The sequence below is a fragment of the Salmo salar genome, unplaced genomic scaffold, assembly GCF_905237065.1.
Source record: "Salmo salar unplaced genomic scaffold, Ssal_v3.1, whole genome shotgun sequence".
Lineage (NCBI taxonomy): Eukaryota > Metazoa > Chordata > Actinopteri > Salmoniformes > Salmonidae > Salmo > Salmo salar.
This window is the reverse complement of record NW_025549165.1, coordinates 230,001-245,844: the sequence shown is the minus strand read 5'-3', so window position 1 is coordinate 245,844 and position 15,844 is coordinate 230,001. Positions and strand designations below refer to the sequence as shown.

General features: G+C 44.7%; 1 protein-coding gene across 1 annotated transcript in view; it reads left to right on the top strand.

Annotated features, from left to right (window-relative positions):
- LOC106590801 (plexin-B3) overlaps positions 1-15,844 on the top strand; it is a gene marked incomplete at its 5' end in the record, with an annotated part of 87,053 nt that overhangs the window by 14,280 nt on the left and 56,929 nt on the right. The window contains 3 exon segments of the mRNA XM_045713070.1: positions 3,328-3,418; positions 7,956-8,128; positions 11,518-11,669. Of these exon segments, the coding sequence (XP_045569026.1) occupies positions 3,328-3,418; positions 7,956-8,128; positions 11,518-11,669 (416 nt within the window).

The window sequence follows — 15,844 nt, the reverse complement described above, 5'->3', positions numbered from 1 at the left end:
CACACCTTCACCTGCTCTGCCCACAAGGTATTCACAAACCCCATAGACACACCTTCACCTGTTCTGCCCACAAGGTATTCACAAAACCCCATAGACACACCTTCACCTGTTCTGCCCACAAGGTATTCACAAACCCCATAGACACACCTTCACCTGTTCTGCCCACAAGGTATTCACAAACCCCGTAGACACACCTTCACCTGCTCTGCCCACAAGGTATTCACAAACCCCATAGACACACCTTCACCTGTTCTGCCCACAAGGTATTCACAAAACCCCATAAACACACCTTCACCTGTTCTGCCCACAAGGTATTCACAAACCCCATAGACACACCTTCACCTGTTCTGCCCACAAGGTATTCACAAACCCCGTAGACACACCTTCACCTGCTCTGCCCACAAGGTATTCACAAACCCCATAGACACACCTTCACCTGTTCTGCCCACAAGGTATTCACAAAACCCCATAGACACACCTTCACCTGTTCTGCCCACAAGGTATTCACAAACCCCATAGACACACCTTCACCTGTTCTGCCCACAAGGTATTCACAAACCCCGTAGACACACCTTCACCTGCACTGCCCACAAGGTATTCACAAACCCCATAGACACACCTTCACCTGTTCTGCCCACAAGGTATTCGCAAAACCCCATAGACACACCTTCACCTGCTCTGCCCACAAGGTATTCACAAACCCCATAGACACACCTTCACCTGTTCTGCCCACAAGGTATTCACAAAACCCCATAGACACACCTTCACCTGTTCTGCCCACAAGGTATTCACAAACCCCATAGACTCACCTTCACCTGTTCTGCCCAGAAGGTATTCACAAACCCCGTAGACACACCTTCACCTGCTCTGCCCACAAGGTATTCACAAACCTCATAGACACACCTTCACCTGTTCTGCCCACAAGGTATTCACAAAACCCCATAAACACACCTTCACCTGTTCTGCCCACAAGGTATTCACAAACCCCGTAGACACACCTTCACCTGCTCTGCCCACAAGGTATTCACAAACCCCATAGACACACCTTCACCTGTTCTGCCCACAAGGTATTCACAAAACCCCATAGACACACCTTCACCTGTTCTGCCCATAAGGTATTCACAAACCCCATAGACACACCTTCACCTGTTCTGCCCACAAGGTATTCACAAACCCCGTAGACACACCTTCACCTGCTCTGCCCACAAGGTATTCACAAACCCCATAGACACACCTTCACCTGTTCTGCCCACAAGGTATTCACAAAACCCCATAAACACACCTTCACCTGTTCTGCCCACAAGGTATTCACAAACCCCATAGACACACCTTCACCTGTTCTGCCCACAAGGTATTCACAAACCCCGTAGACACACCTTCACCTGCTCTGCCCACAAGGTATTCACAAACCCCATAGACACACCTTCACCTGTTCTGCCCACAAGGTATTCACAAAACCCCATAGACACACCTTCACCTGTTCTGCCCACAAGGTATTCACAAACCCCATAGACACACCTTCACCTGTTCTGCCCACAAGGTATTCACAAACCCCGTAGACACACCTTCACCTGTTCTGCCCACAAGGTATTCACAAACCCCATAGACACATCTTCACCTGTTCTGCCCACAAGGTATTCACAAACCCCATAAACACACTTTCACCTCTTCTACCCACAATGTATTCACAAACCCCATAGACACACCTTCACCTGCTCTGCCCACAAAGTATTCACAAACCCCATAAACACACTTTCACCTGTTCTGCCCACAAGGTATTCACAAACCCCATAGACACACCTTCACCTGTTCTGCCCACAAGGTATTCACAAACCCCGTAGACACACCTTCACCTGCTCTGCCCACAAGGTATTCACAAACCCCATAGACACATCTTCACCTGTTCTGCCCACAAGGTATTCACAAAACCCCATAAACACACCTTCACCTGTTCTGCCCACAAGGTATTCACAAACCCCATAGACACACCTTCACCTGTTCTGCCCACAAGGTATTCACAAACCCCGTAGACACACCTTCACCTGCTCTGCCCACAAGGTATTCACAAACCCCATAGACACACCTTCACCTGTTCTGCCCACAAGGTATTCACAAAACCCCATAGACACACCTTCACCTGTTCTGCCCACAAGGTATTCACAAACCCCATAGACACATCTTCACCTGTTCTGCCCACAAGGTATTCACAAACCCCATAAACACACTTTCACCTGTTCTACCCACAATGTATTCACAAACCCCATAGACCTACCTTCACCTGCTCTGCCCACAAAGTATTCACAAACCCCATAAACACACTTTCACCTGTTCTGCCCACAAGGTATTCACAAACCCCATAAACACACTTTCACCTGTTCTGCCCACAAGGTATTCACAAACCCCATAGACACACCTTCACCTGTTCTGCCCACAAGGTATTCACAAACCCCGTAGACACACCTTCACCTGCTCTGCCCACAAGGTATTCACAAACCCCATAGACACATCTTCACCTGTTCTGCCCACAAGGTATTCACAAAACCCCATAAACACACCTTCACCTGTTCTGCCCACAAGGTATTCACAAACCCCATAGACACACCTTCACCTGTTCTGCCCACAAGGTATTCACAAACCCCGTAGACACACCTTCACCTGCTCTGCCCACAAGGTATTCACAAACCCCATAGACACACCTTCACCTGTTCTGCCCACAAGGTATTCACAAACCCCGTAGACACACCTTCACCTGCTCTGCCCACAAGGTATTCACAAACCCCAAAGACACACCTTCACCTGTTCTGCCCACAAGGTATTCACAAACCCCGTAGACACACCTTCACCTGTTCTGCCCGCAAGGTATTCGCAAAACCCCATGGACACACACTCACTAATACATTTCAACTAAAAAGTGTTCCAAACAAAGACATTAAGATTCATGTACACAACAAACAAAATATCTACCGGTTTCTTTATATGCACACGGTATTATTATGCCTTACTGAGGTAACAGTCTCCTCGCTTCCTCTCTCCCCTCCTCTCTTCCTTCCCCACTTCTCTCCCCTCCTCTCTTCTTCTCTCCCCTCCTCTCCTCTCTCCCCTCTTCCTTCCCCTCTCCTCTCCACTCCTCTTTCCCCTCCTCTCTTCCCTCCTCTCCTCTCATTCTCTCCTCTCTCCCATCCTCTTTCTCCACTCCCCTCCCCTCTTCCTCTCCTGTCTGATCTCCTCTCTTCCTCTCCTCTCTCCCCTCCTCTCCTCTCCCCTCCTCTCTCCCCTCCTCTCCTCTCTCCTCTCCTCTCTTCCCTCCTCTCTCCCATCCTCTTCCAGTTCCAGTACCCAGTAAAACAGTTGGAATATTCAGCTCCCATCTATCTACAGAGAGGCTCCCATCACATCGACTCTGCACCCAATCTCAGACGTAAGTCTTCTGTATTCAGTATATTCACTTCTGTCGTCCTGCTTTGCCCTGTGTTAAGGTTAGGGGTTAAGGTTAGGGTTAAGGTAGGGGTTAGGGGTTAAGGTTAGGGTTAAGGTTAGGGTTAGGGGTTAAGGTTATGGGTTAAGGTAGGGGTTAAGGTTATGGGTTAAGGTAGGGGTTAAGGTTAGGGGTTAAGATAGAGGTTAAGGTCAGGGTTAGGGGTTAAGGTTAGGGTTAAGGTTAGGGGTTAAGGTTATGGGTTAAGGTAGGGGTTAAGGTTATGGGTTAAGGTAGGGGTTAAGGTTAGGGGTTAAGGTAGAGGTTAAGGTCAGGGTTAGGGGTTAAGGTTAGGGTTAAGGTTCAGGTTAGGGGTTAAGGTTATGGGTTAATAGGGGTTAAGGTTATGGGTTAAGGTAGGGGTTATGGGTTCAGGTTAGGGGTTAAGGTTATGGGTTAATAGGGGTTAAGGTTATGGGTTAAGGTAGGGGTTATGGGTTCAGGTTAGGGGTTAAGGTAGGGATTAAGGTAGGGGTTATGGGTTCAGGTTAGGGGTTAAGGTTAGGGGTTAAGGTTAGGGGTTAAGGTAGGGGTTATGGGTTCAGGTTAGGGGTTAAGGTAGGGGTTATGGGTTCAGGTTAGGGGTTAAGGTTAGGGGTTAAGGTAGGGGTTAAGGTTATGGGTTAAGGTTATGGGTTAAGGGTAGGGGTTAAGGTAGGGATTAAGGTAGGGGTTAAGGTAGGGGTTAAGGTTATGGGTTAAGGTTAGGGGTTAAGGTTAGGGGTTAAGGTTCAGGTTAGGGGTTAAGGTTAGGGGTTAAGGTAGGGGTTATGGGTTGGGGTTAGGGTTAAGGTTATGGGTTAGGGTTAGGGGTTAAGGTAGGGGTTAAGGTTAGGGGTTAAGGTTATGGGTTAAGGTAGGGGTTAAGGTTATGGGTTAAGGTAGGGGTTAAGGTTAGGGGTTAAGGTAGAGGTTAAGGTCAGGGTTAGGGGTTAAGGTTAGGGTTAAGGTTCAGGTTAGGGGTTAAGGTTATGGGTTAATAGGGGTTAAGGTTATGGGTTAAGGTAGGGGTTATGGGTTCAGGTTAGGGGTTAAGGTTATGGGTTAATAGGGGTTAAGGTTATGGGTTAAGGTAGGGGTTATGGGTTCAGGTTAGGGGTTAAGGTAGGGATTAAGGTAGGGGTTATGGGTTCAGGTTAGGGGTTAAGGTTAGGGGGTTAAGGTTGGGGTTAAGGTAGGGGTTATGGGTTCAGGTTAGGGGTTAAGGTAGGGGTTATGGGTTCAGGTTAGGGGTTAAGGTTAGGGGTTAAGGTAGGGGTTAAGGTTATGGGTTAAGGTTATGGGTTAAGGGTAGGGGTTAAGGTAGGGATTAAGGTAGGGGTTAAGGTTATGGGTTAAGGTTAGGGGTTAAGGTTAGGGGTTAAGGTTCAGGTTAGGGGTTAAGGTTAGGGGTTAAGGTAGGGGTTATGGGTTAGGGTTAGGGGTTAAGGTTATGGGTTAGGGTTAGGGGTTAAGGTAGGGGTTAAGGTTAGGGGTTAAGGTTAGGGGTTAAGGTAGGGGTTAAGGTAGGGGTTAGGGTTATGGGTTAGGGTTAGGGGTTAAGGTTATGGGTTAAGGTAGGGGTTAAGGTTAGGGTTAGGGGTTAAGGTTAGGGTTAGGGGTTAAGGTAGGGGTTAAGGTAGGGGTCCGTTCAGAATGAGGAACTCTTAGAAGACAATAAAAGTGGACTTCGAAATATTAAGTCCTTGTATACTAGTGTGGATATTGGAGCATCTCACAGTGCAGCTGTATAACCAGTTGTGTTGTCCCACAGTGCAGCTGTATAACCAGTTGTGTTGTGTTGTCCCACAGTGCAGCTATATGACCAGTTGTGTTGTCCCACAGTGCAGCTGTATAACCAGTTGTGTTGTATTGTCCCACAGTGCAGCTGTATAACCAGTTGTGTTGTGTTGTCCCACAGTTCAGCTGTATAACCAGTTGTGTTGTGTTGTCCCACAGTGCAGCTATATGACCAGTTGTGTTGTCCCACAGTGCAGCTGTATAACCAGTTGTGTTGTATTGTCCCACAGTGCAGCTGTATAACCAGTTGTGTTGTGTTGTCCCACAGTGCAGCTGTATAACCAGTTGTGTTGTGTTGTCCCACAGTTCAGCTGTATAACCAGTTGTGTTGTGTTGTCCCACAGTTCAGCTGTATAGCCAGTTGTGTTGTGTTGTCCCACAGTTCAGCTGTATAACCAGTTGTGTTGTGTTGTCCCACAGTGCAGCTGTATGACCAGTTGTGTTGTCCCACAGTTCAGCTGTATAACCAGTTGTGTTGTGTTGTCCCACAGTTCAGCTGTATAACCAGTTGTGTTGTGTTGTCCCACAGTGCAGCTGTATGACCAGTTGTGTTGTCCCACAGTGCAGCTATATAACCAGTTGTGTTGTCTCACAGTGCAGCTGTATGACCAGTTGTGTTGTGTTGTCCCACAGTGCAGCTGTATGACCAGTTGTGTTGTGTTGTCCCACAGTGCAGCTGTATGACCAGTTGTGTTGTGTTGTCTCACAGTTCAGCTGTATGACCAGTTGTGTTGTCCCACAGTGCAGCTGTATGACCAGTTGTGTTGTGTTGTCTCACAGTTCAGCTGTATGACCAGTTGTGTTGTCCCACAGTGCAGCTGTATGACCAGTTGTTTTGTGTTGTCTCACAGTTCAGCTGTATGACCAGTTGTGTTGTCCCACAGTGCAGCTGTATGACCAGTTGTGTTGTGTCGTCTCACAGTGCAGCTGTATAACCAGTTGTGTTGTGTTGTCCCACAGTGCAGCTGTATGACCAGTTGTGTTGTGTTGTCTTACAGTGCAGCTGTATGACCAGTTGTGTTGTGTTGTCCCACAGTGCAGCTGTATGACCAGTTGTATTGTCTCACAGTGCAGCTGTATGACCAGTTGTGTTGTGTTGTCCCACAGTGCAGCTGTATGACCAGTTGTGTTGTGTTGTCCCACAGTGCAGCTGTATAACCAGTTGTGTTGTGTTGTCCCACAGTTCAGCTGTATAACCAGTTGTGTTGTGTTGTCCCACAGTTCAGCTGTATGACCAGTTGTGTTGTGTTGTCCCACAGTGCAGCTGTATGACCAGTTGTGTTGTTCCACAGTGCAGCTGTATGACCAGTTGTGTTGTGTTGTTCCACAGTGCAGCTGTATGACCAGTTGTGTTGTGTTGTCCCACAGTGCAGCTGTATGACCTGTTGTGTTGTGTTGTCCCACAGTGCAGCTGTATAACCAGTTGTGTTGTGTTGTCCCACAGTTCAGCTGTATAACCAGTTGTGTTGTGTTGTCCCACAGTGCAGCTGTATGACCAGTTGTGTTGTCCCACAGTGCAGCTGTATGACCAGTTGTGTTGTGTTGTCCCACAGTGCAGCTGTATGACCAGTTGTGTTGTGTTGTCCAACAGTGCAGCTGTATAAACAGTTGTGTTGTGTTGTCCCACAGTGCAGCTGTATGACCAGTTGTGTTGTGTTGTCCCACAGTGCAGCTGTATAACCAGTTGTGTTGTGTTGTCCCACAGTGCAGCTGTATGACCAGTTGTGTTGTGTTGTCCAACAGTGCAGCTGTATAACCAGTTGTGTTGTGTTGTCCCACAGTGCAGCTGTATGACCAGTTGTGTTGTCCCACAGTGCAGCTGTATGACCAGTTGTGTTGTCCCACAGTGCAGCTGTATGACCAGTTGTGTTGTGTTGTCCCACAGTGCAGCTGTATGACCAGTTGTGTTGTGTTGTCCCACAGTTCAGCTGTATAACCAGTTGTGTTGTGTTGTCCCACAGTGCAGCTGTATGACCAGTTGTGTTGTGTTGTCCCACAGTGCAGCTATATGACCAGTTGTGTTGTCCCACAGTGCAGCTATATAACCAGTTGTGTTGTGTTGTCCCACAGTGCAGCTGTATAACCAGTTGTGTTGTGTTGTCCCACAGTGCAGCTGTATGACCAGTTGTGTTGTGTTGTCCAACAGTGCAGCTGTATAACCAGTTGTGTTGTGTTGTCCCACAGTGCAGCTGTATGACCAGTTGTGTTGTCCCACAGTGCAGCTGTATGACCAGTTGTGTTGTGTTGTCCCACAGTGCAGCTGTATGACCAGTTGTGTTGTGTTGTCCCACAGTTCAGCTGTATAACCAGTTGTGTTGTGTTGTCCCACAGTGCAGCTGTATGACCAGTTGTGTTGTGTTGTCCCACAGTGCAGCTATATGACCAGTTGTGTTGTCCCACAGTGCAGCTATATAACCAGTTGTGTTGTGTTGTCCCACAGTGCAGCTGTATAACCAGTTGTGTTGTGTTGTCCCACAGTGCAGCTGTATGACCAGTTGTGTTGTGTTGTCCAACAGTGCAGCTGTATAACCAGTTGTGTTGTGTTGTCCCACAGTGCAGCTGTATGACCAGTTGTGTTGTCCCACAGTGCAGCTGTATGACCAGTTGTGTTGTGTTGTCCCACAGTGCAGCTGTATGACCAGTTGTGTTGTGTTGTCCCACAGTGCAGCTGTATGACCAGTTGTGTTGTGTTGTCCCACAGTGCAGCTGTATGACTGTTCAGTTGGCCAGTCTGACTGTAGCCAGTGCAGAGCGGTGTCGTCAGAGTACGGCTGTGTCTGGTGTGGAGGAGAGTCACCTGGCTGTGTCTTCCACCTGTCCTGTACCAGCTCACCTGGGCCCGCCGACGCCTGTCCCCCTCCTCAGATCATACAGGTAGGTTACATACATACCAGCTCACCTGGGCCCCCCGACGCCTGTCCCCCTCCACAGATCATACAGGTAGGTTACATACATACCAGCTCACCTGGGCCTGCCGACGCCTGTCCCCCTCCACAGATCATACAGGTAGGTTACATACATACCAGCTCACCTGGGCCCCCCGACGCCTGTCCCCCTCCACAGATCATACAGGTAGGTTACATACATACCAGCTCACCTGGGCCTGCCGACGCCTGTCCCCTCCACAGATCATACAGGTAGGTTACATACATACCAGCTCACCTGGGCCCCCGACGCCTGTCCCCCTCCACAGATCATACAGGTAGGTTACATACATACCAGCTCACCTGGGCCCGCCGACGCCTGCCCCCCTCCTCAGATCATACAGGTAGGTTACTCACCTGGGCCCGCCGACGCCTGCCCCCCTCCTCAGATCATACAGGTAGGTTACATACACACAGCAGGTTTTGCATTAGGGACTGACCCCTAGGAAATGTGGTGCTGGGCAAATGACCGGCAAGAGTTTAAATTACCGGACATTTGATAAATGTACTGGACCCATATGCATTCTAGAAATGTACTGGACCCAAATGCATTCTAGAAATGTACTGGACCCATATGCATTCTAGAAATGTACTGGACCCATATGCATTCTAGAAATGTACTGGACCCATATGCATTCTAGAAATGTACTGGACCCATATGCATTCTAGAAATGTACTGGACCCATATGCATTCTAGAAATGTACTGGACCCATATGCATTCTAGAAATGTACTGGACCCATATGCATTCTAGAAATGTACTGGACCCATATGCATTCTAGAAATGTACTGGACCCAAATGCATTCTAGAAATGTACTGGAGCCATATGCATTCTAGAAATGTACTGGAGCCATATGCATTCTAGAAATGTACTGGACCCATATGCATTCTAGAAATGTACTGGAGCCATATGCATTCTAGAAATGTACTGGACCCATATGCATTCTAGAAATGTACTGGAGCCATATGCATTCTAGAAATGTACTGGAGCCATATGCATTCTAGAAATGTACTGGACCCATATGCATTCTAGAAATGTACTGGAGCCATATGCATTCTAGAAATGTACTGGAGCCATATGCATTCTAGAAATGTACTGGACCCATATGCATTCTAGAAATGTACTGGAACCATATGCATTCTGGAAATGTACTGGACCCATATGCATTCTAGAAATGTACTGGACCCATATGCATTCTAGAAATGTACTGGACCCATATGCATTCTAGAAATGTACTGGACCCATATGCATTCTAGAAATGTACTGGACCCATATGCATTCTAGAAATGTACTGGAGCCATATGCATTCTAGAAATGTACTGGAGCCATATGCATTCTAGAAATGTACTGGACCCATATGCATTCTAGAAATGTACTGGACCCATATGCATTCTAGAAATGTACTGGACCCATATGCATTCTAGAAATGTACTGGACCCATATGCATTCTAGAAATGTACTGGACCCATATGCATTCTAGAAATGTACTGGACCCATATGCATTCTAGAAATGTACTGGACCCATATGGATTCTAGAAATGTACTGGAGCCATATGCATTCTAGAAATGTACTGCACACATACATGTATGCACTGGGTGCGTAACGATGCTCAGAATGACAGACAGGGCCGGCCCGTCCATTAGGCAGGATCACTAGGGTATGACCAGGATGTGTTAATATGACCAGGATGTGAATATAGGATGTGTTAATATGACCAGGATGTGTTAATATGACCAGGATGTGACTATAGGATGTGTTAATATGACCAGGATGTGTTAATATGACCAGGATGTGTTAATATGACCAGGATGTGACTATAGGATGTGTTAATATGACCAGGATGTGTTAATATGACCAGGATGTGACTATAGGATGTGTTAATATGACCAGGATGTGACTACAGGATGTGTTAATATGACCAGGATGTGACTATAGGATGTGTTAATATGACCAGGATGTGACTATAGGATGTGTTAATATGACCAGGATGTGTTAATATGACCAGGATGTGTTAAAATGACCAGGATGTGACTATAAGATTTGTTAATATGACCAGGATGTGACTATAGGATGTGTTAATATGATCAGGATGTGTTAATATGACCAGGATGTGACTATAGGATGTGTTAATATGACCAGGATGTGTTAATATGACCAGGATGTGACTATAGGATGTGTTAATATGACCAGGATGTGACTATAGGATGTGTTAATATGACCAGGATGTGTTAATATGACCAGGATGTGTTAATATGACCAGGATGTGACTATAGGATGTGTTAGTATGACCAGGATGGGACTATAGGATGTGTTAATATGACCAGGATGGGACTATAGGATGTGTTAATATGACCAGGATGTGACTATAGGATGTGTTAATATGACCAGGATGTGACTATAGGATGTGTTAACATGACCAGGATGTGACTATAGGATGTGTTAATATGACCAGGATGTGACTATAGGATGTGTTAATTGTTGAGGAGACCTGTGTTAATGTTCTATAGCCTAATGCCTGCTACAGTAAGTTAGCATTATCAGTGAATGTACATTATGCATTAGGTTCTGGGTACATTGGTACAATGTTTATAGACAGACCTGTTTAATATGACCAGGATGTTATCATTATTAGTGTATGTACATTATGCATTAGGTTCTGGGTACAATGTTTATAGACAGACCTGAAAGTCAGATCAGTGATTATTTTCAAAAAATAGCAGGTTAAACTATTTTGATAAAATCATTAAATGATTTGTGGGCCTGATGGTTGTGGAAGGCTTATATTTATCCTAGGTATAGGTACGTCCTGAATTCATTACATTATAGCGGACTGTTTTAAATGCAGTGTATTTGACCTTTAATTGTACTTCTTCTTTTCTTTATATATATATTTATTTAACTAGGCAAGTCAGTTCTTATTTACAATGACATCCTACCGGGGAACAGTGGGTTATAACTGCCTTGTTCAGGGAGCAGAACGACAGATTTTTACCTTGTCAGCTCTGGGATTTGATCAAGCAACCTTTTGGTTACTAGTCCAACGCTCTAACCACTAGGCTAACCTACAACAGCTTATTTAGAGAAAACATTTTTTTTAAATAGAGATATTTATCGCCCATAAGTTTGAAAAAATCGAGATAGGAGTTTTAGGCCATATTGGCCAGCCCAAGCTCCCATGCCATCCAGTGTTTTATATGCAATTTAAACCCCTCTCTGTCTCTGTCCCTATCAGATCAATTTAAACCCCTCTCTGTCCCTGTCCCTATCAGATCCATTTAAACCCCTCTCTGTCCCTATCAGATCAATTTAAACCCCTCTGTCCCCCTGTCCCTATCAGATCCAGCCAGTGAGTGGTCCGGTGGAAGGGGGTGTGCTGGTGACCATCCATGGGTCTAACCTGGGGATGCACTACCAGGACATCCAGGGAGGGGTGACCGTAGCTGGGATCAGCTGTCTGCCTCAGCCCCATGGATACCTCATCTCTACCAGGTAATAACACAGGGGGTAGGATTGTCTAACGTTTTCCTGCCGGACAGTATTTAGCAGCTCTGAACAGAGTGTCTGCAGTCCATCTTTTTTTGTGTTCTCACAGCGAAGACCTTTAAGTCGTCACCCACTCAGTCTTGTTAAAATATCCAAACCAAAAGGTTGCATTTTGTAGCTCTCCAGGAACAGGGTTGGAGTTAAAACCTACAGGAGGGTATCTCTCCAGGAACAGGGTTGGAGTTAAAACCTACAGGAGGGGTATCTCTCCAGGAACAGGGTTGGAGTTAAAACCTACAGGAGGGCATCTCTCCAGGAACAGGGTTGGAGAGCCCTGGTCTAGATAGGCAATGATAGCTAGCTATCTAGCTGCGGCTATTCTGCTATTGTTGTAGAAAGCCCTAGTTGATACTAGCCAGATGACCACAGCTAGATAATTAGCTAGCAAGATGACGAAGAAACAATGTAATTCACTCTTCATAATTGCATACAGCCCATAAATAGATTTTAGTTTGCTGGCTAAATGTTAGCTAAATAGTTAGCATGATTCACTAGCTAGCTTGTGTGCTACGTTGATTCTTCCTTTAATAGTTGCGAGCTTACGCCGCGGGACTTAGAGGTAATTTGTAGTTTAGTACAGTACCCTGCGTCACCACTTCATAGCTCCAGACCACCACAAGGGGAGTTAGAGCACTGATTATGCTTTTGGGTCCCAAGGCGTTAATGTGTCTAACTGACAATGAATGAATGGGCGACATAAATCTAAATAGAAACTGATAATTGTGTACGACCTCAGTATTACTTACTAAAAACTGTTGTCACACTAAGGTTTTTATTATTTTATTTTGTTAGGATTATTTAGCTCTTACTGTAGTAGTGTAGCCCCACTCCCGACGGGTCACGTTGTACAGCGCCTGAGTGGCCCAACGGTCTAAGACACTGTGTTGCTACAGATGCTGGTTCAATACCTGTGCTGGCCTCGACTGGGAGACCCATGTGATGACTGAAGGTTTTTGTTTTCTCTCCCTCTAAAAAAAAACCCTGAAATAAATCATTCTAAATAACAAACTGACTTTATTTACAAATGAGTAACAATGTCTCACCCTCATGTTGAAGAAGGGCCATTTTCTTCGCTCATTTTACGTTATTCGAAAACAAAATCATCTCCAAAATATTTAAGGGGCATTGCACTAATAATGGCGCTGACTAGGGAAACGTTCCCTCTGTTCTGTTCTTAGTGCCAGTCTGCACGTTCAAACTAAAACAATGTAACTAATAATGGCATCTTTATGCTTTCACTAATAAAATAATGATAAAAATACTCTTTTAACATTTCAATGTTTATTTAGTTATTGATCCATAACGAATTACTATGGGTATAAATATCACTGAATTACAGAAATATTCTCCAATCCTCTATATGTAATTATTGGCGGAGAATCACGTCATATTGTTCGATATACTGTAGGCGACATGAGTCTCACTAGTGTTGAGTAATGTGCTGTTAAAAGTGGTGTAGGTCTTATTTATGTAAGACGTGCGTGACTGGCTGCAGGGAAGTCAGGCGCAGGAGAGCAGAACTGGGTTAAAACCGGAGCAGTTTCATAAGCAAAACCAACAGCACCCAGAACAACAAAATATGGGTACAAAATAACCCGTCGCGAACCAGTCAGAAGTGCACATACACATTACAACAAACAATTCCACACACAGACATGGGGGGGGGGGAACAGAGGGTTATATACACGACAAATAATGAGGGTAGGTGAAAACCAGGTGTGTGAGAAAACAAGACAAAACAAATGGAAAATGAAAGGTGGATTGCGATGGCTAGAAGACCGGTGACGTCGACCGCTGAACGCCGCCCGAACAAGGAGAGGAACCGACTTCGGCGGAAGTAGAATTAGAAAATTAGAAATGTTGTTCTCTTAGTTTACCCTTTATTTAACTAGGCAAGTCAGCTAAGAACAAATTCTTATTTACAAGGAGAGCCTATTCCTTCCACCCGGTCGGGGATATTGAACCCCAGGTCTCCAGCAGGACACTGGATTCTTTAGCTACAATAGCCCAGTACTGTACTTCCGACCGTCACGTTGTACAGCGCCATATTTTCCGTTCGGAAACCCAGAGGGTTTTTCCTTTTCCTTGGAAAACCACAGCTAAATGCAGCACTAACCTTTGATGATCTTCATCAGATGACACTCCTAGGACATTATGTTATACAATACATGCATGTTTTGTTCAATCACGTTCATATTTATATCAAAAAACTGCTTTTTACATTAGCATGTGATGTTCAGAACTAGCATACCCCCCCGAAAACTTCCAGTGAATTTACTAAATTACTCATGATAAACGTTGACAAAATACATAACAATTATTTTAAGAATTATAGATACAGAACTCCTTTATGCAAACGCTATGTCAGATTTTAAAATAGCTTTTCGGTGAAAGCACATTTTGCAATATTCTGAGTACATAGCTCGGCCATTACAGGCTAGCATATTTGACACCCACCAAGTTTAAGGCTCACTAAACTGGATTACCTTTGCTGTTCTTCGTCAGAATGCACTCCCAGGACTTCTACTTCAACAACAAATGTTGTTTTGGTTCCAAATAATCCATAGTTATATCCAAATACCTCCGTTTTGTTCGTGCATTCAGGTCACTATCCGAAGGGTAATGCACGAGCGCATTTCGTGACAAATCATTTAAAAATATTCCATTACTGTACTTAGAAGCATGTCAAACGCTGTTTAAAATACATTTTTATGCTATTTTTCTCATAAAATAGCGATAATATTCCAACCGGGCAAAGTTGTATTCATTCAAAGGCTGAAAGAAAAAAAATTGAGAAGTCTCGTGACCGCGCATCTCCAGTCTCACTGTCCCCAGGCTAACCACTCACAAACAGAGCTGCTGTACTTTGCCCAGAGACAGCAGACACCCCATTCCACTTTCTGGCGGCTTTAGAGAGCCAATGGAAGCCTTAGAAAGTGTCACGTTACAGCACAGATGCTGTATTTTCGATAGAGTTGCAACAGAAAGACAACAAATTGTCAGACAGGGCTCTTCCTGTATGGAATCTTCTCAGGTTTTGGCCTGCCATATGAGTTCTGTTATACTCACAGACACCATTCAAACAGTTTTAGAAACTTTAGAGTGTTTTCTATCCAAATCTACTAATTATATGCATATTCTCGTTTCTGGGCAAGAGTAGTAACCAGTTTAAATCGGGTAAATTTTTTTATCCGACCGTGAAAATACTGCCCCCTAGCCCCAACAGGTTAAAGAATTATAGATACACTTCTCCTTCATGCAACCGCTGTGTCAGATTTCAAAAAAGCTTTACGGCGAAAGCAAATTTTGCAATAATCTGAGTACAGCGTTCAGACACGAAACCAAAACCGCCATTTTGTGGAATCAACAAAACTCAGAAATAATATTATAAATATTCACTTACTTTTGATGATCTTAATCAGAATGCACTCCCAGGAATCCCAGGTCCACAATAAATGTTTGTTTTGTTCGATAAAGTACATTATTTATGTCCAAATACCTCCTTTTGTTTGCGCGTTCAGTCCACTACTCCAAATGCAGGAAGCGTGTGCAAATTCACGACGAAAAGTCAAAAAAAGTTATATTTACGTTCGTAGAAATATGTCAAACGATGTATAGCATCAATCTTTAGGACGTTTTAAACCTCTACGGGCTAGGTGGGACGCTAGCGTGCCACCCGTGGTGCACTCCATCAACAGCAGGTGCATTTCAAGAGCGGCAAATTTGAATCCAAATAAATGTCAAAATTCAAATTTTTCAAACATACAACTATTTTACACCCTTTGAAAGATAAACATCTCCTTAATCTAACCACGTTTTACGATTTCAAAAAGGTTTTACGGCGAAAGCATAAATTTAGAGTATGTTAGGACAGTACATTTACAAGAGTTGTGTGTAATGTTTTGTCAATTCAAAGACAGGGTCACCAAAACCATAAAACCAGCTAAAATGATGCACTAACCTTTTACAATCTCCATCAGATGACACTCCTAGGACATTGTTAGACAATGCATGCATTTTTAGTTCTATCAAGTTCATATTTATATCCAAAAACAGCGTTTTACTATGGCATTGATGTTGAGGAAATCGTTTCCCTCCAATAACCGGCAGTCAAGTCAGCG